General features: G+C 28.5%; 4 protein-coding genes and 1 pseudogene across 6 annotated transcripts in view; 1 reads left to right on the forward strand and 4 right to left on the reverse strand.

Moving 5' to 3' along the window:
- Positions 1 to 5,764: 5,764 nt before the first annotated feature.
- Positions 5,765 to 7,682, reverse strand: LOC132945709 (uncharacterized; annotated as a pseudogene).
- On the forward strand, positions 7,355 to 18,873 carry LOC132944501 (protein-cysteine N-palmitoyltransferase Rasp). Of its 3 annotated transcripts, none has more exons than XM_061013871.1 (10): positions 7,355 to 7,984; positions 8,908 to 9,085; positions 9,163 to 9,335; positions 9,420 to 9,617; positions 9,685 to 9,894; positions 9,957 to 10,103; positions 10,176 to 10,396; positions 17,882 to 18,092; positions 18,430 to 18,571; positions 18,637 to 18,873. In XM_061013871.1, exons 2-10 carry the CDS (start codon positions 8,968 to 8,970, stop codon positions 18,732 to 18,734), a joined length of 1,518 nt encoding a protein of 505 aa, XP_060869854.1. In that variant the 5' UTR covers positions 7,355 to 7,984; positions 8,908 to 8,967; the 3' UTR covers positions 18,735 to 18,873. The 3 variants fall into 3 exon arrangements, with proteins under 3 accessions (XP_060869854.1, XP_060869856.1, XP_060869855.1); XM_061013873.1 differs by having other exon boundaries at positions 7,355 to 7,781; positions 7,885 to 9,085; XM_061013872.1 differs by having other exon boundaries at positions 7,355 to 7,781.
- LOC132944504 (gamma-glutamyl hydrolase A-like) lies at positions 12,415 to 14,444 on the reverse strand. Its single transcript, XM_061013877.1, has 4 exons — positions 13,980 to 14,444; positions 13,805 to 13,916; positions 13,363 to 13,595; positions 12,415 to 12,956 (listed from the first exon to the last, which is right to left on the reverse strand). The coding sequence occupies exons 1-4, from the start codon at positions 14,207 to 14,209 to the stop codon at positions 12,587 to 12,589; spliced, it is 945 nt and encodes a 314-aa protein (XP_060869860.1). The 5' UTR covers positions 14,210 to 14,444; the 3' UTR covers positions 12,415 to 12,586.
- On the reverse strand, positions 14,942 to 17,134 carry LOC132944503 (gamma-glutamyl hydrolase B-like). The gene is made up of 4 exons (XM_061013876.1): positions 16,553 to 17,134; positions 16,375 to 16,486; positions 16,029 to 16,261; positions 14,942 to 15,457 (listed from the first exon to the last, which is right to left on the reverse strand). Exons 1-4 carry the CDS (start codon positions 16,780 to 16,782, stop codon positions 15,088 to 15,090), a joined length of 945 nt encoding a protein of 314 aa, XP_060869859.1. The 5' UTR covers positions 16,783 to 17,134; the 3' UTR covers positions 14,942 to 15,087.
- Positions 18,874 to 22,222: 3,349 nt separating the features above from the next.
- Positions 22,223 to 23,315, reverse strand: part of LOC132944502 (trace amine-associated receptor 1) — a 51,394-nt gene continuing 50,301 nt past the window's right edge. Inside the window, exon 8 of the mRNA XM_061013874.1 lies at positions 22,223 to 23,268. Within this exon, the coding sequence (XP_060869857.1) occupies positions 23,023 to 23,268 (246 nt within the window). The 3' untranslated portion in view covers positions 22,223 to 23,022. The remainder of the gene's footprint in view (positions 23,269 to 23,315) is intronic.

Here is a 23,315-nt window from a genome sequence, read left to right on the forward strand (position 1 = left end):
GATTATAATAATATGATATGGGTATTATTTAAATTATTATTTTCGTTTATCAATGTAATTATTGATTAAGGTGGTGAATAGATATCAGAAGCACAAGAATATTTTTTTAAGAACATATTGTATTTTATGAATTATTAAATAAAAATGTAATTACTGGATTTTAGAGTTAACATAAAGCCATCAACGTATACAGTAAATTCATCAAATACTATAATACCAACTATATTTCTAAAACTGAGCGAATCGATGACTGTATTAATTTTACAACGATGTGTTCTTTATTTTTTAATATTTTTAATTATTTTTTCTTGTGGTCTGTGTAAACGATAAGTATTCGTAATAAAGATTCAATTTTCATATATAATATTATTTTATAGGCACTCAGTATATGTAATCATATGTTTATTTTTAGTTTAGTTTAGTTGTAGGTATTTAGTAAATAATAATAGGTATACGAAATTGTTTTTTCGAATAGCAATTTATTGTTTGTATTAGTACCTACACCATAATAGGGAACTAAAATTTTGTAAATGATGTACCAATGTATTTTTGGTGTTTTAAGGCTGCTGTAAGATCAATTTATGAGAATCCTTGCATTAAATTGTTAGGATTAGTTGATATGAGTAATTATTTTATAGAAGGTACTTACATATATGTAAGTCGATCAGAAACAATATTTACACTGAATGTTAATAGTAAAAATCCATTAAAATATCTATTATTTGTATTTATTTGTTAATTTGACTTAAATATTAGCAGTAATCTTGTTCCTTTCACAAAATGTTTTTTTAATTATTCTTAATTTAATTTACATTTATACGTTTGGCATTTATCCCAAAGTGATATCTGAATAATAATTCAATGATTCAATTTAATAGTTACATTATATGGATTATAAAAACTACAGTTTCCAGCTTCTACTACAACATTATTTTATATTTTTATTTTTTAAATTCAGTCTGCACCTTGTGTCGGTGATTTTACACGTAATATAATAAAATTGATACTAGTGATGAGTAGGTTCAATCAATCAAATTATTTACACGATTTCAATTAACTATAAATTCATAATTGTATGAGCTATACATGTTACATATATTTTTCGAAAAAATTATTTAAAAAAACAAGAATAATTCTCTATTTTACGCCTAATTTAAGTCTAAAAAGTAAATGTAAAATAGTAGGTAATAATATGAAAACAAACTTACTCGTAAACGTAGCTAAAGTGCCGCCATCGCCGAAGAAACAACTATCTTCATCCATCTCCATCTAATCATCTCATTCCGATGAACTGAAACTTGAAAGTATCGAAATACTTTATGAAAATAACCTGATCCTAACGAAGTTAAAAAAAATTGAAATTAATTATATTGTGTCAATTACAAACTTCAAACTAAAATGTCCAGAATCTTAAACAGAAAAAACTAATAGAAATATCTAGTTCAATGAAAAGGTTTATTCATAGGGCACCAAGTTATCATTGTTCAAGTCTATAAAAAAATTCAACTAGTTACATAACAAAAAAAAAAATTGAAAGAGGGTGTTGGTTCCCGCAGGCAAATGCATTCTAGAAAACCAAAAAAAAATGTCGAAAAAATTGTATTTTAGGAATACACATTACAAAGTACAAACTAAAATTCCCAGAATCTTAAAAAGAAAAAAAAATTAGTTCATTAAACATGGATTATTCGAATGGCACCAGGTTATCAATAATTAAAAAAATCGGCTTATGTTAAAATCATAAAAAAAAATTGAAGGGAGGTGTTGGCGCCCGCAGGAAAAAGCATTTTAGAAAACAAAAAAAAATTGAAATTAAAAACTTCAAACTAAAATGTCCAGAATCTTAAACAGAAAAAACTAATAAAAATATTTAGTTCAATCAAAAAGGTTTATTCATAGGGCACCAAGTTATCATTGTTCAAGTCTATACAAAAAATTCAACTAGTCACATAACTAAAAAAAAAAATTGAAGGAGGGCGTTGGCGCCGGCAGGCAAAAGCATTTTAGAAAACAAAAAAAAAATTATACTGTAGGAAAACACATTACAAAGTACAAACTAAAATGCCCAGCCAGAATCTTAAAGAGAAAAAACTATTCAAAATATTTAGTTCATTAATGTTGGATTATTCAGAGGGCACCAGGTTATCAATGTTTAAAAAGTATGTACGAAAAATTCAACTAGAGTTACATAACAAAAAAAATTGAAAGAGGGTGTTGGCGCCCGCAGGCAAATGCATTCTAGAAAACCAAAAACACATTACAAAGTACAAACTAAAATTCCCAGAATCTTAAAAAGAAAAAAAAATTAGTTCATTAAACATGGATTATTCGTATTGCACCAGCACATGGAAGTTGAACCAATGAATTTTTTTTACTTGCTTCACACCGTGCACGATTAAATACGATAAAAATGACAAATAACAGGAACCAATAAATAATAAACGAACTACATGAGATAAAACTATACATTCAAACATTCGATAGCGTTAATTGTACACTAATCGTACACTGTATTAGTGTACCTAATTAATAATGATTAAATATTATTACAACCAGAAATATTTTTAGGTATCTAATAAAAATATATAATAATATTATTATTTAGTATAATACCCGGAATAATATATAATATTATATGATTCACGATCCAGTACAACACTGCTCGCGGCCCACGGATTGGTATCCGCTCTGATCTAATTGATTGGTTAAATAAACATAATCTATTTACCTAGGTAATTTTAATCTCAGGATGACGATTGACGAAATGTTGGAAAAGGTCTATTGTATTTTGATGTTCTCACTTATCGTTGTCTCATACATGTAATAGGTTTGTAGATGTTTATAGGTAATCTTTAATAGTTTTTGAAGGTTTTTTTAATTTTATTAGTTTTAACAAAATAATAATTATAATAAATGTATATCTCAATAATTATAGCTACTCATATCGTAAAGATAATAAAATAATTTTATGTTGAATTCACTTACCCCCTTTTTTAGATTCTGAACGGAGCGATGAATGTATTAGTTTTACAATGATGTGTGATAACTATTGGGAGTTTTAAATTTTAACCTACCGAATGCACCAATTAGATTCACTTTCCCATCAAACAAGATATTGTTGAAGAAAATCGAAGCAGTTTTACCGTCCCAAACGGTGGTGACAGACACAAAAATAAAAAATAATAATTAAAAAAACACACATCATTATAAAATCAATACTGTAAAGGGTAAATAGACTCTACGTATTAATATTATAATATGTTAACCGAGCCACAGCGGTAAATCTTGCAATGGACTATACGTCCATAGACCTGGCACAATGTATATGTTACGGGTAAGGTCCAAAAACGGTTAATTATGTACATATTACGCGGATAATGTGAACCTTATCCATATGAACAGTGTAATGTATACATTATCCACCTTAAGTATGTATTATCCAATCAATTTATACATTATCCGGTGTGCTGTTGATAAAGTATTTGTATTGTAAGTATTTGTAAGTATTTGTAAGCACGAATTTCAACTGATTTTTTATCCTATTTAGGTTTTTTTTTAGATTTTTATGGAAAATTAAAGGAAAGTTAATAAAAAAAAAGGTGGGTAAGTGGATGTCGCTCTGCTGTACAGTAGGTTACAAATGGTTCACTGTAATGGATGGTGTTAAATTTGAATTCAATGATATAATATCACTGTATATAAAAAACGATTCTGAGCGAAAACGGTCAGTCAGCCTATGATAATACCAAGTATATTTGATGATATTATTGTGAATAAAGTAATTTATATATAACCTATTTACGTGGAGCCTTGTTTTAAAATTTCAATCCTTAGTCATAAAAGTTAAACATTTTATACATTTTTAACTACAAAATAATTAATAAATTATAAATTTGATAAATTTTGTCAACATTTGAACTTTAAATGCTTATAAAAAAAATTGTGCCTATATATTTTCAATATTTTTCAACTGCTATTGCAACAATATATCAGGAGCCTCGCATTAAATTTTCACGCTTTTTTACCCAACAAATAAAATTTTATTGATATTTATAGAAAAAAAAACTAAAAAAATTGAAAACTGACAATGTCCGTAAACAGCTCAAAAATAGTCAAAATATTTTGATAATTTTATGGTGTATAGAAAATACTAATATAAACATTCAGTGGAATTTTCAAGTATCTACAGTCATTCGTTTATTAATTACAATAAAATAAGAAAATTGTTACATGAGAAATCGAATGAATATCAAATGTTGTAAAAATATAAATTTCAGACGCTCATAAAAATTTAATTTAAGTTTCTTGTAGACATTTTTTTTTTTGATAAAGGTAGACAAACTTATGAGTAATTTTATATTACATTTTAAAATCTTAGATTTAAAAAGAAAAATTTTTATGAATTTTCAACTCAAATTAATTTGCTAATTTTCGTGATTTTTCCGTATTTTGTCAAAATTTGAACTTTGAATGCTTATAAATAAAAACTGTGACTAAGGATTTTTAATTTTTTTCATCTGCCTTTGAAACAATAACCTAGGAGCCTTCTATTAAAACTTCAAGCTTTTTTACTCAACAGATAAAATTTTATTGATATTTATAGAAAAAAAAAACTAAAATAAATGGAAATTGACAATGTTCGTAAACAGCTCAAAATAAGTCAAATTATTTTGAAAATGTTATCGTGTATAGAAAATGCAAATATAAACGACCAGTGAAAATGTCATGTATATACGGTCATTTGTTTTAGAGTTACACCAAAAACCAAAATCAAATTTGTGAAAACCAAAACATACGTTATGTATATGTCTATTTCAAGTACCTAGGTATGCACCTATTAATTATAAATATTTTACGACCGGGGTCTAGAAAAACGACGACGGTGTATTTTACGACCGGGGTCTAGAAAAACGACGACGGTGTATTTTACTATGTATTTTATACATTTCTAGTTCGGAACTATAAAATATGCGCCACTTGCAGGATAGCACATTTGTCGTAACATTAAATATTTATTTTAAGTCTTAAAAGAAAATTTAAGCCCCAAAAGAATATGAAAACAAACTTACTTTGATTATCGACTCTTTCGGTGGAATCCGTGACGTGTGTGAACTGCGACGCTGATGTGGAAACGTTCCAGATACAGTTGAACTAAAAACAGTGACGTGCATCATAAAAAAATTGGTGTTGCTCAAATAATTTTAGGAGACGTACCCCTCATAATAATTTGTTATACCGACCTATAAAATGACCTATTTTTTCATCTATCAATACCCAGTACCCACCCACCCATATTAAAGGTGTTGCCCGATCAACACTTGGACCCTATGTCCATGTTATGAAAATATTGAAAATACTGAAAATATTGTGATTTATGTAAAATAAAACCTATGGAACGCAGTATGTTTGATTTAAACGTCTGCTTTGCTGGTAACGGTCCAAATTATGCGACCTACGTCATAAATGTAAAATGCAAATAATTTTAACTAACCTATTTTTTATTCCACTTCTCAGTGTCGTCAATAACTGTATTGTTGTGAAACGTCTTTTTCATATCGGTCAAAAAGTCATCAAAAATGGTTTTAGGATTTTGACACGATCTCCACCACTCTTCTTGGAGTTGTCTATCTAATAAAGAAGACGCTCCATTTTTTTAAATATTATATTTGGATTTTATAATTCTCAATAAGCCTTCGATTTGTTGAGTGTGTGCTCCTGTTTCCGGGTCAATGAAAAATTCAGAGTTGTTAACTGTTTGATGAATTTATCCATGATGATTTAATGTTGAGTACACTCGCCATTGGTCACTATAAATTATCGTTCTAGTTTTTATTTCATTTTTAATAATTTCTAAAAGAGTTTCTCGGTCCCGTTTTTTCTATGATAAAAAATCGCTGTTCTAATAATAAGTCTGACCGTAAATTCCAAATACCCATGGGCCTACTACACGATTAGCGTAATTTTTATTTGTATGTATACTATTTCATTTTCGTCAGTCTGGTCAGAATCTTCGTTGTTGGAATTATTTACTTCTCTTAATGGCTGATGGTCCCCACGTTGTAATCGACCACGGTTATACTTCCTTTTACCTAGAAAAAGGGATTCGTCAATTTGGACAATACAACCACGACCACCCATTTTCTCTCTCTTTGAAAAACAATATACTGGTATATCTCTGCAAAGATTATACCAATCAATGATGGTGTTTTTGCTTCTGCCAGTCCAATTTACAGCTTGATATACAGGAACTAAATTAACCCAGAACCAAACTATTTCCATTGTTTCACATAATGATAGCTGACTACAACAACGGCCGTTAAGATCCGAGTAGGTAAAGGAGTCATTATTTTTATGAATCGGTTGGTAAGTCTGGCAACCTCGTTTTGTACATCGTAATGTTACAACTATTTTCATAGTGCCATCACAATTTCGTTTTTTACTATTTCTTACATTTTTGACAAGTTGGCCATTATATACAACACCCTCTTTCACCTTTATACATGTCATCGGATTACCGACTATTGGCCAGTAATATCCCTCTAACCTCGGTACTTTAAATATTGAACACATGTTGAAAAATTCACACGCACAAATTAAAACTCACATAAAAATTCACAAAACGAGCGCACACGAATGAAATCGGACCTGTACTGTCTGAGGACAGTAAATACAAGTATTAATGATTGTAAGTATTGGAAACCAAGAATAAAATAGAATAAAATGCCCATAACGACAATTACCGCGATATAGAAACCTGTAGATCAACAAAATCTTATCGGTAGGTCGAGTAACATTTGTGGGTCGCATATTGGACATAGATAATATAAGAATTATAAGATTCTTATATTATTATCTATGATATTGGACCGTTACCGCTTTGCTTAATGCTTATTGACATTTTAAAATTTTTAATCGACTGTGTCTTCTGCAACGACTTTGGAAATTTCCATAGAATATAAATGCGATAGATATTATAACACGCCATATTGATGAATCCACAGATATAATATAATGCTACTTTTTATATCAAAGAGTTCCGTGTTCGTGTTAGGGAACAATTTCTTCGTTGAAATTTGATATGACAATTATAATCAAAATAGTTTATAATTTTGAATTTCACTTAATTCGTGGTCGTGCATGTTCCCCAGACATGGAAAGAATAATATAAAATAGAAATGTAGATTACAATATTTTAGCGTTTATTCCAAGTCTGGGGAACATTTTATCACAATTTTATGCGCAATGCCGCAATGTTATCGAGCAGCTCGACATGCCTGTTTATATATTTAGTCATGCATTATCTATGCATTGAAATATCGAATATGATTAATAATATTTAACATTTTGAATTAATTAAGAGTTTATGCCGTTTTCCGTTTATTTTATATTTTATACTTTATAGTTGTTATTACTTATTACTACTATGAGTAATTACTTGTTACTTATTGGCTTTAGTACCTTATTGTAATAATACCTTGTACCTATTATTCGAATTTAAATTGCCAAAAATCCCAATAATATCAATCTTTTAGTTATCGGATTTTATTTTTTATATCTTAATGACTTATTAGAAATCGACTATTAATTTTAAATAAATAAACTGAACCATTGAATATTAAACAATTTGTCTACTTGTTAATCTTTTCACCATTGATATGTTTCGCTTTGATGGATTGTGACATATTTATTACTTTTTAAAGATAATTAATAATACTATGCATTAGAGTTTCCATGCTATTTAAATTTTATTTTGAATGGACATTATGTTAAAAACAAGTATTGTAAGTAGATCATAAAATTTATATTATAAATTATAATCAATTCAATTAAAAAAATAAATAACAATTGGAACATTGTCATGTACTCATGTTGCTTATGCAATAGATTACACATTCTTTGATTGTCTATACAGTGTTTTTGCTGTAGTTCAGCTATTTAAAAATCTGATACATCAGTCAAGTAATCTAACTTTCTTAATGAGTGGGTAAGCCTAAAGGTGTATTATGTTATTATTAAGTACACTATGTATACTTAAGTATACTAACAACAATATCAAAAATATTACTTGGTACATACTTGTTATTAAATTACAATGTTTACTGTATACACTTGATGTAATATTATACTCTAACCCGGTGTTGTTAAACTGGTAACACATTGTGCAATGATTTACTCATGGAAAATGTTGTCTTATATCATACTATCTAAACAACTTACATGATGCACATCAGATTATAAAATGTTGGTAATTTTTTAACTACTTAATAATTATGAGATGTGACTATATAAGATTAACCGAGGACAGACCTACAACACTGTGTAGTTTGGCTGAATGGGCGATTGTTTTTTGCTGAGTATGAAATCAGAATTGATACTAATGAAATAAAAAACAATGAGACTGACGTAAACAAATTTACTTTGTTTGTGAAATCATAGACCTATAAAGAAGGTAGATCTTTATAAGGTCTATGGTGGAAATACAAAGGATTACCTACACACACAAATATTGAAATATGTAACTAGCAAATCTTAAACAATCAAACCTATGAAACTGTTAATAGTTTTAATGCTTGTATTTAATGAGTTAAAGAAAATGGGATTACAGCTTGATAATTTTAAGTAAATTATGTGATTATGCTAATAACAAATCATTCCTGACTAAAAAATAATGTCCATAGAAATTTAACACATAATTATTGTTGTCTGTAGGTAGTTGTAATAATTAAGTAACAAATTTCCTATAATAGGTAAACTTTTCCAATAACTTGACGTGATCAGATTCTAGTATTAATTCTACATATTATATTGAATTCCCAAGTATATACTGTATATTTATAAGAGTGAATAATAAATATAATATATTATTTATATAGTAATTTAATACTTACCGGATTTTAATTTTTTTAGGTATTACGTTCCATTTAATTTAAATATATATATATTATATTATATTTACCAATATTTAAAATGAAAAAGGTGGAATATCAATATGTGCCATTGCATCGTTTTGAAATATTTTGCTATATAGTTATATGGGCTTCAGGCATAATTTGTGCTGCTTATAATTTATTAGATGTCAGCTTCAGTAAGAACTTTATGGAATATATTTAATCTTTTGATTTTTCATATGCCTGCATAAACGTATATATTTTAATTTATTAGGTTTGAATAATTCAGAGATACCCGACTTAGTACCTGGATGGTCTTGGCTTGGTCGAAGAAAAGATACTTGTTCAGAATGGAAAATATGGACTACATTTCTTATTTTCTCATTAGGTCCATGGGTTATTTTACATTCGTCAATTCTACTAATAATACAACATTATTTTTCAAAGGTATTTTATTCATAATAATTTATAAAATCTTACAAAGAATTAATAAATTATAAATATTAATAATTTTGTTCTTGTTTTATATAGATACCAACAATTCGTGATGTATGGTTTATTACTGTTACAAGTTTATGTATAGCTTATAATTTTGGATTATTATCAGTCTTCTTATTTTTTGGTCTGACTATGATTTATTACTGTTTATTATTACTTGGTAATCAATTTTCTATTTGGATTACAAGCATATTGTTATTAGGAGTTTGGTCATACAATGATTCTTTATTTGTAAGTGAGGGAGTGAAAAATTGTAAACTTTACTATGTATATATTAATAATTATTGTATGCTTTTAGACCATTTTCGACCCTAGTTCAGATGGAGAGATCGCATATTTATTACTTTTGACATTATACTGGCATCAACTGCGCTGTATAAGTTTTTCACTTGGCTCATTGGATAAAGCTAAAAGTAAAACTTTGCCAAATTGTCTACACTTTTTAGCATATTCATTTTACTTACCATGTTTTTTCTTTGGACCAATAATTATTTACAAAAACATTAATGTAATTTAATTTAAAAATTGATTATTTTAATTCCTTTAATATATATCTTTTTTTTACAACAGGATGCAAATACAAATACTACCATGAAACCATTATATCAACGTTTGACAAAACTCATAATAAATTTGATTAGATACTTTTTTTGGATGTTTTTTACTGAGTTCATACTACATTATGTTTATATTAATATGTTTTTACAAAATATTAAAGTATGTTTTGTTTATCTAATCATAAAATTATATTTTTAGTTGTAATTATTTAATTATTTTTTTTTTTTTTAGGTATTTAAACATTTTGGAATTACTGCACTTAGTGGGTTTGGTTTTGGAATGGGACAATTTTTTTTTATTAAGTACACATTCATTTATGGTACTGTTATTACAGTTGCAACATTTGATCAATTCATTGAACCTCCAAAGCCACCAAAATGCATTTCACGGATTTATTTATATTCTGATATGTGGCGAAGTTTTGATCGAGGACTTTACAACTTCTTAAAAGAGTAAGTTTAAATATATTTATTTTATAAATGTAGTTATATATTATAATATATTATGTTACATATTATATGGAAGTTTCAACCTTATTTAAAATAAAACATCTAATTTATAGTAGGTATTATGAGTTTTAAGTCTTAAAAAAGAATATAATATTTAGAGGGGCCAGTAGGTGCCATTGCACCACTGGGATTATTTAATTAACAAAAAAATCAGTGTATAATAATGTATAACATAAATTTAATATTGCAGCCACTGAGCTGATTTTCTGCAGGCACCCCTGAATATTTAAATTATTTATAATTATCCACAATAATGTACTCAATTACGGGTACATAATAGGTGTTAATGGTAATACATAAAACTATAGAAAAGATAGAATAGTATTTTATTTTTGATATCAGTAAAATATTACTGAGAAATAGGTACAATTGTCGTTTTTCTATTGCTTATCCAATTTATTTACTATTCAGGCGTTCATTAGATTTAGGTATTTTTCCTAAGGTTTGGAAAATATCCTCTATAGCACCTGTTCTGAAATCTGGTGACGCTTCTGATATTCAAAACTACAGACCAATTTCTATAATACCACATATTGGTAAATTATTTGAATCGATTGTATACTCCAAAATAAAGCGTAGTCTTAATCATCTTATTACAAGTGAGCAGCATGGTTTTAGATCACATAAATCAACCGTAACAAGTGGTGTTGCCTTCTCTTCTTATTTATCAGAAGTTATCGAACACAGAGGTCAGGTAGATGTAATCTTTACAGACTTAAATAAAGCATTTGACACAGTGGACCACAATTGCCTCATAATGGTGCTTAAGTCTTTAGGCATTGGGAATCCCCTACTATCTTGGTTGCACTCTTACATCACAGGTAGAAAACAATTCATAAAATTCAAAAATGCAATTTCAGAGTTAGCTGTGATACCATCTGGAGTCCCTCAAGGAGGCCACCTTAGTCCTCTTTTATTTATTCTGTTTGTAAACTCGATAACCAAATGGATCACTAAGGCTAAACTCCTTCTTTTTGCTGATGACATAAAAATATTCCTTAAAATAGACAATCTTAATCAATGTCATATCCTACAGTCAGAACTAGATATTTTTGCAAGTTGGGCGTACTCCATTGGTCTTAGCCTTAATATAAGCAAATGTCATGTTATGTTGTTTTCTAGACAGCAATCTCCTATCTACCACAACTATTCTCTTAATGGCTTAGGTATTCATTACTCACCATCATTAAATTTTGAGCACCATATAAATGTCACTGTAGGTAAAGCTTTAAAAGTATTGGGTTTTATTAAACGCAATACTAATCAGTTTTCTTCTGCTCGTTGTCTCTGCACATTATACTTCTCATTAGTACGTTCTATATTAGAATACGGTGTGGTGGTGTGGCATCCCTACCTAGCTAAAGACGAATTAAGACTCGAGCGTGTACAAAATAGATTTCTTTCCTACATTGCCTACATAATGAAGATACCTCACCCTATGCATGACTATTCCTTAATTCGTAGTTCATTGGGAATACCAATGCTGTCAACTCGTCGACAAGATGCCGATGAGTGCTTTATAACCTCGCTCCTAGGTGGCACCATAGATGCACCCGATCTCCTCTCTAAAATATGTTTTCGTATTCCTTCCTTCTTCTCCAGAAATCACGCACTCTTCCAAGTTCCAACTCACAATACATTATACGGACATAATCACCCCTTGCATAGAATGCTTCGTAATCTTAACAATCTTAATTTTGATTTTAATAAGTAATTAAAAATATCATTGTTATAAATATGTTATATCATATATTTATATAGCTAAATTAAGGTATTACCATTAAGCTTAAATTATGTTGTGTTTTTCCATATGTTCTAATTTTGTGTGTATTTGTATTATTATATTATTGTTATATCTATTAAATTTAAACTTAATCTGATAATTTTAAATTGCCGTTTGGCGTTTATATATTATAAATAAATAAATAATTACAAATAAGATGTTATCAAATTAATATTTTAATGTGGTTAATGTGTCAGACACTTTGTTCATGTGCATAGTGTAATAAACTATTAAAGCATAATTAATAATTATCATTCTATACAAATATAATCTTAAATTTGAATGAAGAATACATTAAACTATTTATATTCATAAATTATTATGATATTTTAAATACACAATTCATACTTTTATTCATCAAATAAGTATACTTGTTCAAAAACAGAACTTAATCTTCCAATATATTTAGTAGGATAATTATAAATTAGTTCATTTTCTAGTATACTATTTTTCATATATCTATGCTTATTTTGACGACATTCATTGACAAACCAATCATAAAAATAGCGTGCTGAATATACTGCTGACCAACTATGAGAGTCATTTCTTTCCCATTCATAAGCATTTTTTTCTGGATGGAATTGTAATCCCACAAATGGATAATTTTTAGCTTCTACTGTGGATATGAATGTCAAATTATTTTCATCTTTATTTACTGTTATGGGATTCCAAAAGCGATCTAACTTCATTGATATAAAGTTCTTTTTTGTTACACAGTAACTGTAAAAAACACAATACCAATTAATACAATTATTAAAACGTAAAAAAAATAATTCAATAAATATATTAATAAAACCATGTTTATCATATTATTAAGTCTAGAAATATTTAATTTGTTTTGCCATCTTTTCTGTAATTATATACACGAACATGATATTATATAAATTGCATAAAATATTGAAACCAATTGGTAATGTATTACTAGGTTTGATAAAAGTATATGTATAGATTAAAAACTTAATAACAACCATGTCTTAAAAATATTAAATTTAAACCGCTTCCCCTAAAATCTGCCTATGTGACTATGATATAGACACTCCTACTGTGTTAATAAGTGATTATAATTCTAAGTGTATCTATAATATTCTAATATTTATATAAAAGTAATTTTAGAGTTAATTCATACTTATGATGATTTGCTGTGACTGGTTCTGTAAGTAATATGTTTCGAATATCCTTTGGCATTGTTTTGAATAACACACTTTTATCTTCCATTGTTGGTATTAAATTTAGTGGTAAATTCACGTTGTTCGAATTACAGCGTATCAGAGGATTTTTTCCACCAATTGATGCGATTAAAAGAAGTTCAAATCCTAGACAAATTCCAAGTATTGGAAATCGATCTCTGTTATCATTTATCTGAAAAATAAATTAATAGCCCAAGGTTTTTTGGAAGTAATTGAAAAATAAAGAAATTAAAAAGAATTTAAATCCCGATTATGAGAACATTATTATTTATATTATTTATTTGAAAAAAACAGACAATATTCAGTCCATGAATAACAAAAGATTTCAACCATGAACAAAATATGTATTTATCTATTGATCTCCTTAATTCTATTATTTACATGTTTTGCAATGTGAAAAATTTCATTTATTGATTGACTGATTCCAAAGCTTATATTTAACGCACATCCTCCTCCTGGGACTAAAATACCATTCACTTTTTTCACTATATCCCTATAACATATTATAATTTTTAATTTTGTATATTGTTTGAAATGTAATTTTACTGTAACATACGTGTAATATTCAGTAGTCCTATTGGTAAAAACTGGTACAACTCGACCACCAGAAGCTTCAATTGCCTTAACATAAGATGCAGCTATATACGAGTTATTAAATGGTATTACATTTTTAAAAGTAGACCAATAAACTTCTTGTGTTAATATTCCAATCACTGGACGTTCGTTACAATATGTTAGTTTTGTTACAAAACTCAAAATTAAAGTAAGAAAAACTGGTAAATACATATTTTTGTTTGTAACTACTCTATGTACTAAATTAAAATACTAATTGTACAAATAAAAGGCAAGTTCAAAATTATTTCAAAATTTGTCTTATGTGTATTAGTTTAAATGTTGTAGAAATGATGATAATTTATGAACTTAAGTCTAAACCAAGAACACCTTCTATTGATAATTTATTTACTGGCTATTTTATCTTACTTTTTACACAGAGTTTCCAATTATAATATTTTAATCAAACATATTATTAAAACCTTTCAATGTCAAATTAATTACTTGTAATTTAAAATTTCATTAATTTAAGCTGTGCATAGTAATAAATAATAATATAATTTATAGTAGGTGTGTACATATTATTCAGAGCTGTAAAACATTAAAAAAAATATTCCTTTTTTTTTATTGGGTTGAGATATTATAAGAAATGTGCTAAAATAAAAAAAATATATTAATATAGGTACTTTACTTAATTTTATACTTATCTGATGATCACTAATTCAATTTGATACATTATGCTTTAATAAAATTCAAAAATTTGGTCTATAAAACAGTTCAGACTCTTTAGAGTTGTAGTGAAACAATTTTTTGTTGATATACTTAAAGAAAATTGTTAAACATGATGTTATTGAAACTCATGTAAATGTTTTTAATCAACCGTGTGGATATAAATAATTGATTTTATAGAAATATAAAAATATTATTTTTAAATTATCCATTGTTTATTATAGTAATAATAACATATTATTGTGTAAAATATTATTTATTGTATTAAATTCTACACTTATTTTCAATAAATATTATAATACTCTAAAGAAATTGAATTATATATTATTTAAAATTATATCACTATTATGAATTATGACATTTAAAATAAACAATTAATACTTTTATTCATTAAAAAAGTAAACTTGCTCAAAAACAGAGTTCAATTTTCCCACGTATGTGGTAGGGTAATTATAAATTAATTCATTTTCCAGCGTACTTTTTTTGATAAATCTATGATTATTTTGACGACATTTATTGACAAACCAATCATAAAAATAGCGTGCTGAATAAATTGCTGACCAACTATGAGGGTCATCTTTTTCCCATTCATAGGCATTTTTTTCTGGATGAAATTGTAATCCCACAAATGGATAATTTTTTGCTTCTATTGTGGATATGAATGTCAAATTATGTTTATCTCTATTTGTTGTTATAGGATTCCAAAATTTATCTAAGTTCATTGATGTAAAGTTTGCTTTCCTCATACATTTACTGAAAAAAATGATAATTACATAAATAAAAATATGTTGAATTAAATGTAGATTAAATAATATTCCTGTATAGTTTACTAAATAAAGTAGAAGTGAGATCTTTTTCAAAATGCCTGGGTACCCCATATCCTTTACAGCTTACATGTACATACTTAACCAGTTAAAATTATAAATATTTGGAATATCTCTTTTATTGGCCTCTACACTAATACTCTTGAAACTGATTTGTTTTGTGATGAGTAGTGTTTGGAGCTACAATAGACAGTATATACATGCAAATTTGCACAAAAGATGTAAGGAAAAATGTACAAATATTATGCAATAAAATATATAAATGAAGAAACAGGGACTTTTTTGATTTTTAAACTCGTCATTGTATAGAATGGCTTTCTATCATGGTTTGCTATAAATTAAAAGCACATAGAAAAATATTTATCTCCTACAACTTCAGAGTCTTAATAATGAGTAATCTGTTATTATTTATACATTTATAACAGAAATATTCCTAATATAATAGTTGATTTTTTATGTTGTTTGAATATATCTAAATAAAATAATTAACTAATACATACAAATGATGGTTTGCTGTGACTGGTTTTGTAAGTAATATGTTTCGGATATCTTTTGGCATGTTTCTAAATAACACACTTTTTTCTTCCATCCCTGGTACTAGTGTCAAAGGTAAATTTAGATCTTGAGCATTACATTTTGAAAAAGGAAATTTCCCTTTAATAGATGCCATTAAAAGAAGTTCAAATCCTAAACAAATTCCTAGAATTGGAAAATGATCATTTACACGGTTTACCTGAAAAACAGACAAAATGTAGACAATGAACAACAAACTATTTTGACTCTGAACAAATGTATTTATCAATCAATGTTCTTCTCCTTAATTTTGTTACATATTATATTATTTACAAGTTTTGCAATCTGAAAAATTTCATTTGTCGATTGACCTATTCCAGAACTCATATTAAATGCACATCCTCCTCCAGGGACCAAAATTCCATTAACTTTTCTCACAACATCCCTATAACATATTATAACTGTTAATTGTGTTACAGAAGAAATTATTATTACCTATATAGTTACACACATATAATATTTAGTAGTCCTGTTGGTGAAAACTGGTACAACTCGTCCTCCAGAAGCTTCAATTGATTTAACATAAGATGTAGCTATATACGACTTAATAAATGGTTTAACATTTTTAAAACTAGACCAATAAACTTCTTGTGTTAGTATTCCAATCACTGGTCTTTCATTACAAATGGTTACTTTCGTTACAAAACTCAAAATTAAAGTTAGAAAAACTGGTAAATACATATTTCGGTTCGTAACTAATATATGGACTAAATTATAATACTAATTGTACAAATAAACAGCAAGTTCAAAATTATTTTAAAACTCGTCTTATGTGTATTAGTTTAAATTTTGTAGAAATTATGATAATTTATGATCTAGAGTTTAAACCAAGAACACCTTCTATTGATGATTTTTTTTTACTAGCTATTTTATCTTAATTTTAGACAAAATTGAAATATTAATCACCAAATATTTAAACATAAATTACCAGCACTTACAAAAGTAGAATGAACATTTTTTCATTGTACTTATATTAATTTTTTAAGCTTAACGATTATAATTTGTATATAACATTGAAGTATGTAATTGATTGGTTGAATAAACATATTTGTATGAGTATATAATCTTGGCTCACAGCGCCACACCAGGATCTGTTATCTTCTATGAATTTTCTCACTGTCTCTAGTGCGTAATAAGTATGTAGATTATCTTTAATAGTGTTTGGAAAGTGTTTTTGAGTTACAAAGTTCAACAACTAGGTATATTACTAATTAGATAAAACAATATTCTCTGACTCAAGAGCATAGACTATCAACCTAACTTAACCCATCTCGTTGCTACTCTTTTAATTATGAAAATCAATTTAATATTCAGTAGTTTTGATCTGCAAGACATTTTTTTTATTATAAGATATTTAGAAAAAAGGTTATTAAACTCACTGGACAATTTTATTTTAGTTAATTTTACTAAATGAAAATTGCTCTATGCATTGGTTTTTAAAGGATGAGTGTTTTTATTATTTCTGGATGACAACTGGAACCTTTTTTGATGTAATTACTAAAAATAATAAAAATATTTATGTGGTGCTTGTTTATACATTTACAATGGAACACAAATATCCCTTCAACTTTACAATAAAACTATTTTAGAATAAAGTAGAATAGATAGTAGAATAAATTCTGTAAAATAAATATTAATTTAAAATATATTAATATACAAGTAGATAAGATATTTATAATATAATATAATTTATTATGTATGCAAATATAAAAATATAGAAAGAATCAATAAATATGTATACTATATTCTCTCTTGTTTATATTTAACTGTTATTTTTCAGGTACATTTATAGACCATCTGGATATCATTCTGAAAATGTTAGAGTTGGTACCAAATTAACTAGATCATTTATGTGTTTTGCATTTATTTTCATTTGGCATGGATTATCATGGGAAGTTTTCTTATGGACTCTATTCAACTTCATAGGCATCACAGTAGAAACCTTAGCAAGGATTTTTGGAAAAACTTCTTACTATTTCCACTATGTTAAAGTAATTGAAATTGTTCATTTTAAAGGTCTTAAGTATAAGATTAGTGGCCTCTAGTTTATGTAGTATTTTAAAATAGATTAAGCGGTGAATATTATCTTGTTGATGTATAGTGAAGTACAGTTGATGTACAAGGTGATGTACACTATATTAACTAATTTAATACTGTTTTCCACATAGCAAACAATATAAACTACAGATGGTTATAGATTGAAAATTTGGAAAAGGATCAATTAAAAACTATTCCTAGTTATAACTTAAATATACTTAAAAATAATATTATTTATTAATATATAGATTAGTCAATTGTTGATAACTATTGTGTATTATATGATTATAGTGCAATCTAAGTGACCCTAATGAAAGGCGGTTTTTAGCACTTATAACCAGTCCTTTAACAATGCTATCGGCCATTTCAAACTTTTTCTTTTTTGGTGGTATTGACGCTGGTTTGAGTTATTTTGAAGCAATATTTTTACTAAGTAAGTAATTTTTACCATCAACAATTTTACAATATTACATTGTTTCATTAAACATTTTTTTTTAGATACATGGATTGAAAACATCATTATTATCATAATATTTTATTCAATGTGTCAAATATCTATAGAATTCAACCATTATAAAAAATCAAAAAAACAATAAATTATATATATATATTATATCTTAAATAAGGTACATATTTTATTCAATTAACACAAAGTATTAAATTTAAAATAAATATTAATCGGTACAATTTATATACTAAATGTACTGTATTACAGTTCCTATATTTGATATTGTATTACTGTAAATGCAATGATTTAATAATTAGTATTTAGCCTACGTATGTATAATAAACAAATTAACTATAAACGCTAAGTATTAGAAATGAAAATCTAACTTATTAAGTATTATAATTTTATTACTAAATAGTAAATATAATAATGATTAACATGTATCTTATTATAATACAGATTCAAATTTCAAAAACGCTTGTAACAATTACGTATTTTTATAAAAAAAATGTTTAGTTATAGTAACTTTATGAATGTATTTATAATTTCCTGTAAATATCTATTTACAAATTAATTGTATAGCTTTTTTATGAATTGTACCATTAGATACTTATGGTATAATATTTTAATAATTTTATTGTTATCATACCTACAAATGTATTTCAAAAACAAAAATTGTTAAGTATTAATAATAAAACATTTTTATGATGTGGACTGCTATTTTATATTTTTTATCATAATATCTATTATTTCTTAGTGTATTTATCCTCTCTATTAAGTGCTATTTAGTTCATTTCAAACTCAAGTGTTTACATACATTTTGTAGAAGACTAAAAATATTTTTCTAATCTTTTTTTTAAGAGAATATGAATGTGTAAAATGTAAATAACAATAGTCTATATCATAATATATTATGTTATGTACATTGGTTTTACGGATTGAAGTAGATTGAGAAAAGAACAAGTGCAGTGAATCATATGCTGGAAGTTGTCTTATTTTTTATTAAGCTAGTTGTAATCGTTTAAAAATATAAATGAATAGGTAGGTATAGTGTGATTAAATTAAATTAAAAAATATTTAATAAACATTGCGAAATACATTTTTATTTTTGAGTTTTTCTTGTTAATAGTTAGTTAGGTAACATGTCAGTTTGTATATTTTAAACATTAAGACATTCACTACTTCAAGTTAAAAAAAATATCAAGTAACAAAAATGACATCTAAAATGCTTTAATCAAATCATTTGTAATGTATAATATTACAAATAATACGTTTCTTTTCTACATTAAAATATTTTGTAAGTAATTGATTTGCTAACAAATTCTTAAATGTTACATATCTAAAGAAGTTGTACACAAGAAGTGGTTGAAATTTGAAAGTCAATTATATTAATGACAAAATAATTGTGAACGCCCTTCTCAAAATTACGCTGTGTTATCACATGCATTTCAGTATGAATCAACAAGTAGATACTATTTAAGTAGGTACCTACTTAATGATCTAATTTTTATATATCTTAATATATTAAGATTCAGTTCAATATACATAAATAATAAAAACTAAAAGGAATATCATATTATTAAACATATATAGATAATCCGAGGTTTGAAATATGAAAACCTCTATATTATTATAATTATATTCAGAGCCACCCTGTTAACTCTACAGCATGGTGGGTTAAAATATGGCCCACCATATCGTTAGTAGTTATGACTCGTTTATTTATGTAAAAAATACAAATAAACGTGTTAGCTGAACGAACAATTTCTCGTTCGGCGATTACCTATATGTTATACAATTTTTTTTTTTTAATTATATTTTTTTCTAAAATCAACGAGTCCTCTGGCGACTAAGACGATGTTTCGGGCGACGTTGACATCTCTGTTCCAATGGATTCTGCATTTTTGGCAATACTGAAATCGGTGATTATGTCGTCGGCGTCCGTCCTTGTCTCGTGTGTGTTTTGGAGGCAAAGGCATAGGTTCTGCGCACCGTGAACAGCACCGCGTCGCAATGTACTCGTCCACATCTATCACATCGCATCGATCTCGCCTTAAGATGAAACGCTCGACGCAACGAACACACTGCTGGTTTAAATTTTTTCCGTAGCTCATATTGTCCTGTAGTGACCCGTCGCCGAAACACACCAGTCTTTCCGCACCGCGACTTGTCTGCATTCAAATCTAACAGCAATCCGACCAACGAGTCTTCGGCTTTCCGTTTTCAGATTTTTCGGTACCACAGCAGTTTCAAAAATTTTGGTTTTGAATACACAGTTTGTGATTTTGCGTGATGTTTCAAACGATACTCAGTGTAGCGTGACGATTCGTCATAATCGTATGCACAATTCGACGAAATGGTCACGTTTTCGTTACACATACGATCGTCGAGTAGATATTGTTCGTAGCGTCCCACGAGTTTCACTCGTCTGCGTCGGATTGACCGTTCGGCGCACGCTGTTAGTTTAAATCTTGCAGTTTTCACTACGACATTTATTTCCGATACGGCGTTTTTGGACATGGAACACGCGCCAATGAAATTAACTACACCGGGATCTATACCCAAAAATCCGAAATATTGGTCCGGATTGTTTGTCCGGGTTATCGAGGTCGCAACAACCGTAGTTTTTTGTTCGGCTTGTTCGGTATTTTTGATTTTATTGAGGTGCCATCACCATATCGGTTCATTGCGATAGAGCAGTATACACCGTTTGTAGTGAACGACATGGCAAACGCCGTGCGCCCCTTGTGCGGTGTGCTGTGGTTCAGGTTGAAATACCACCACCAGTAAAATGGTGTGGACCCCATGAATTTGGGTTTGTTACATTTTTGATTTTTAGACTTACACGCAACAGTTCAAAAAGAGCCATGGCGTTGTACCGCAAGTGTTTTGTTCCGGGGTGGAAAACGAGAAACACTTTAAACGAACGAGATCCACGTTCGGAAAACCATACGCCCAATCGGTGTATGAACGGCACAAGCGACCACCAGCACTTTTCCGAATCTCGGAATCCCCGGAAGTCTTCAGGTAAGTTGAATTTTCGTAGAAAATCAACGATTTCCAAACTACGAGCCGTCCTGTGGTCTGGTGAAAACAATTTGGGGTTTTATGTTCGCAGGCTTCGTAAAAATACAGTACTACCCGGCTATACAAATGTACGCACACGCAATTTCTCATAGTGGTCTCATGTTGTACGGCAATGGATTGTATGAGATACGACCGATACAAATCGTCATATACCGTCTCAGACAATCCATGTTTTTGCCGTAAACCGAAATATTTTTCATCACGTATAACTCGTTCTTTCCGCTGCCGTTTTCCCTGTAAGTGGTAATAAAAATCCAACAAATGGTTGAACGTGAAATCTAGAGGAAACTGTGCGCTGCGGTGTAACAACTTTGTATAGTGAAAATGCACGTATAACGAAGCCTCTACTGCCAGAGCAGATACCTCGGCGACGTCTCGTTTAATGCGTTCACGTAATTCCACGTCTGGACAAAACTTTCCGAAATTTTCTTGTATGGTAAATGTCGAGGTAAATGTGGAAACGTCTTCGTCGCCGCTCTTAACAGCGAACCGTCTTTCTTGTGAAAGTATTCTTTCTTGACATTTTGATGATGACGCCCTGACGTGATCGTCTCAACCACGTTTTTTACACGACATATTTTATACACTAGGAAAAATTATAAAATTATATATATACAATTGCATAACACTAACTTATCTACGACTAACGCACGGATTCGGGATGACGTTAGTATGCCTGCTGCTAGTTGTATAGGAGCCACTACTGCCACCCTCGATCAGTTTAGTTTAACCACAAAATTGTTTTATCGCATATTATTATTGGCATTAAAATTACTGGCTAGGTGAGTAGATCATAAATAAAGCTAAATTGACGATGTAAATAATTATTACCAACTTTAAATTCTTGAGATTATTGATTTTTCTGTTAAACGATTATGTTGTTTAATATCTTTTTGAAAGTTTTTCGTGGAAAAGGACCCCCGCCTGCTCCCAGCGTAAAGCCGTGGCCCGCGACCCGTCCCACCCCGATTCTCAAACATTGTCAACGCCGCCCGAAATATCTTCATGGTCGCCCGAGGAGTCGTTGATTTTAAGAAAAAATATAATGTAAAAAATAAAATCGTATAACATAATCGCCGAACGAAAGATTGTTCGTTCGGCCGACACGTTTATTTGTAATTTCTACATAAATAAACTAGTCTTAACTACTAGCGGCATTGTGGGATATATTGTAACCCGCCATGCCGATCGATACCTATTATAATAATTATATGATTCATATAATAATTGTATAGTGACCATTCTTAAATCACTCTAACTATAATTCTATACACTGATTATATGTACAGTTATTTGATTGATCAACTTTACTTAATAAGTACAATAAGTAATATAATATTACAACTTATTCAGTATCTCCTTGAATGACAATGTTGTATGTCTCCTCTGTGATAAGGTGGCGGCGGGGGTGGAGTTGGGGGAAACCCTCCTCTGTCTTGAGATCCTAATGATTGCCTGTCCACCTCAATAATATCCTCGTTGTCTTTCTGGAGGGCCGCAAAACACATGTCTCTATTGGCGCAACAACTTTCCTGATGTCCAACATTGCAAGACGACGATATCACGCTAGAGTTATATTTTTTACGGCGAAAAATCTAAAAGAAAAAAGGATTAAAATTAATATATTATGAGAAAAACTCGT

The sequence above is a fragment of the Metopolophium dirhodum genome, chromosome 5 (assembly GCF_019925205.1).
Source record: "Metopolophium dirhodum isolate CAU chromosome 5, ASM1992520v1, whole genome shotgun sequence".
Lineage (NCBI taxonomy): Eukaryota > Metazoa > Arthropoda > Insecta > Hemiptera > Aphididae > Metopolophium > Metopolophium dirhodum.

Coding starts and splice junctions, on each gene's coding strand:
- LOC132944504 (XM_061013877.1), bottom strand. CDS start 14,209: ATGTATTTACCAGTTTTTCTTACTTTAATTTTGAGTTTTGTAACAAAA. Junction 13,596..13,804: donor TTTTTCACATTGCAAAACAT/GTAAATAATAGA, acceptor TTTATTTTTCAG/ATAAATGATAACAGAGATCG. Junction 12,957..13,362: donor GTCACAGCAAATCATCATAA/GTATGAATTAAC, acceptor TGTTTTTTACAG/TTACTGTGTAACAAAAAAGA.
- LOC132944503 (XM_061013876.1), bottom strand. CDS start 16,782: ATGTATTTACCAGTTTTTCTAACTTTAATTTTGAGTTTTGTAACGAAA. Junction 16,262..16,374: donor TTTTTCAGATTGCAAAACTT/GTAAATAATATA, acceptor TCTGTTTTTCAG/GTAAACCGTGTAAATGATCA. Junction 15,458..16,028: donor GTCACAGCAAACCATCATTT/GTATGTATTAGT, acceptor CATTTTTTTCAG/TAAATGTATGAGGAAAGCAA.
- LOC132944501 (XM_061013871.1), top strand. CDS start 8,968: ATGAAAAAGGTGGAATATCAATATGTGCCATTGCATCGTTTTGAAATA. Junction 9,618..9,684: donor CATACAATGATTCTTTATTT/GTAAGTGAGGGA, acceptor GTATGCTTTTAG/ACCATTTTCGACCCTAGTTC. Junction 18,093..18,429: donor ACTATTTCCACTATGTTAAA/GTAATTGAAATT, acceptor ATATGATTATAG/TGCAATCTAAGTGACCCTAA.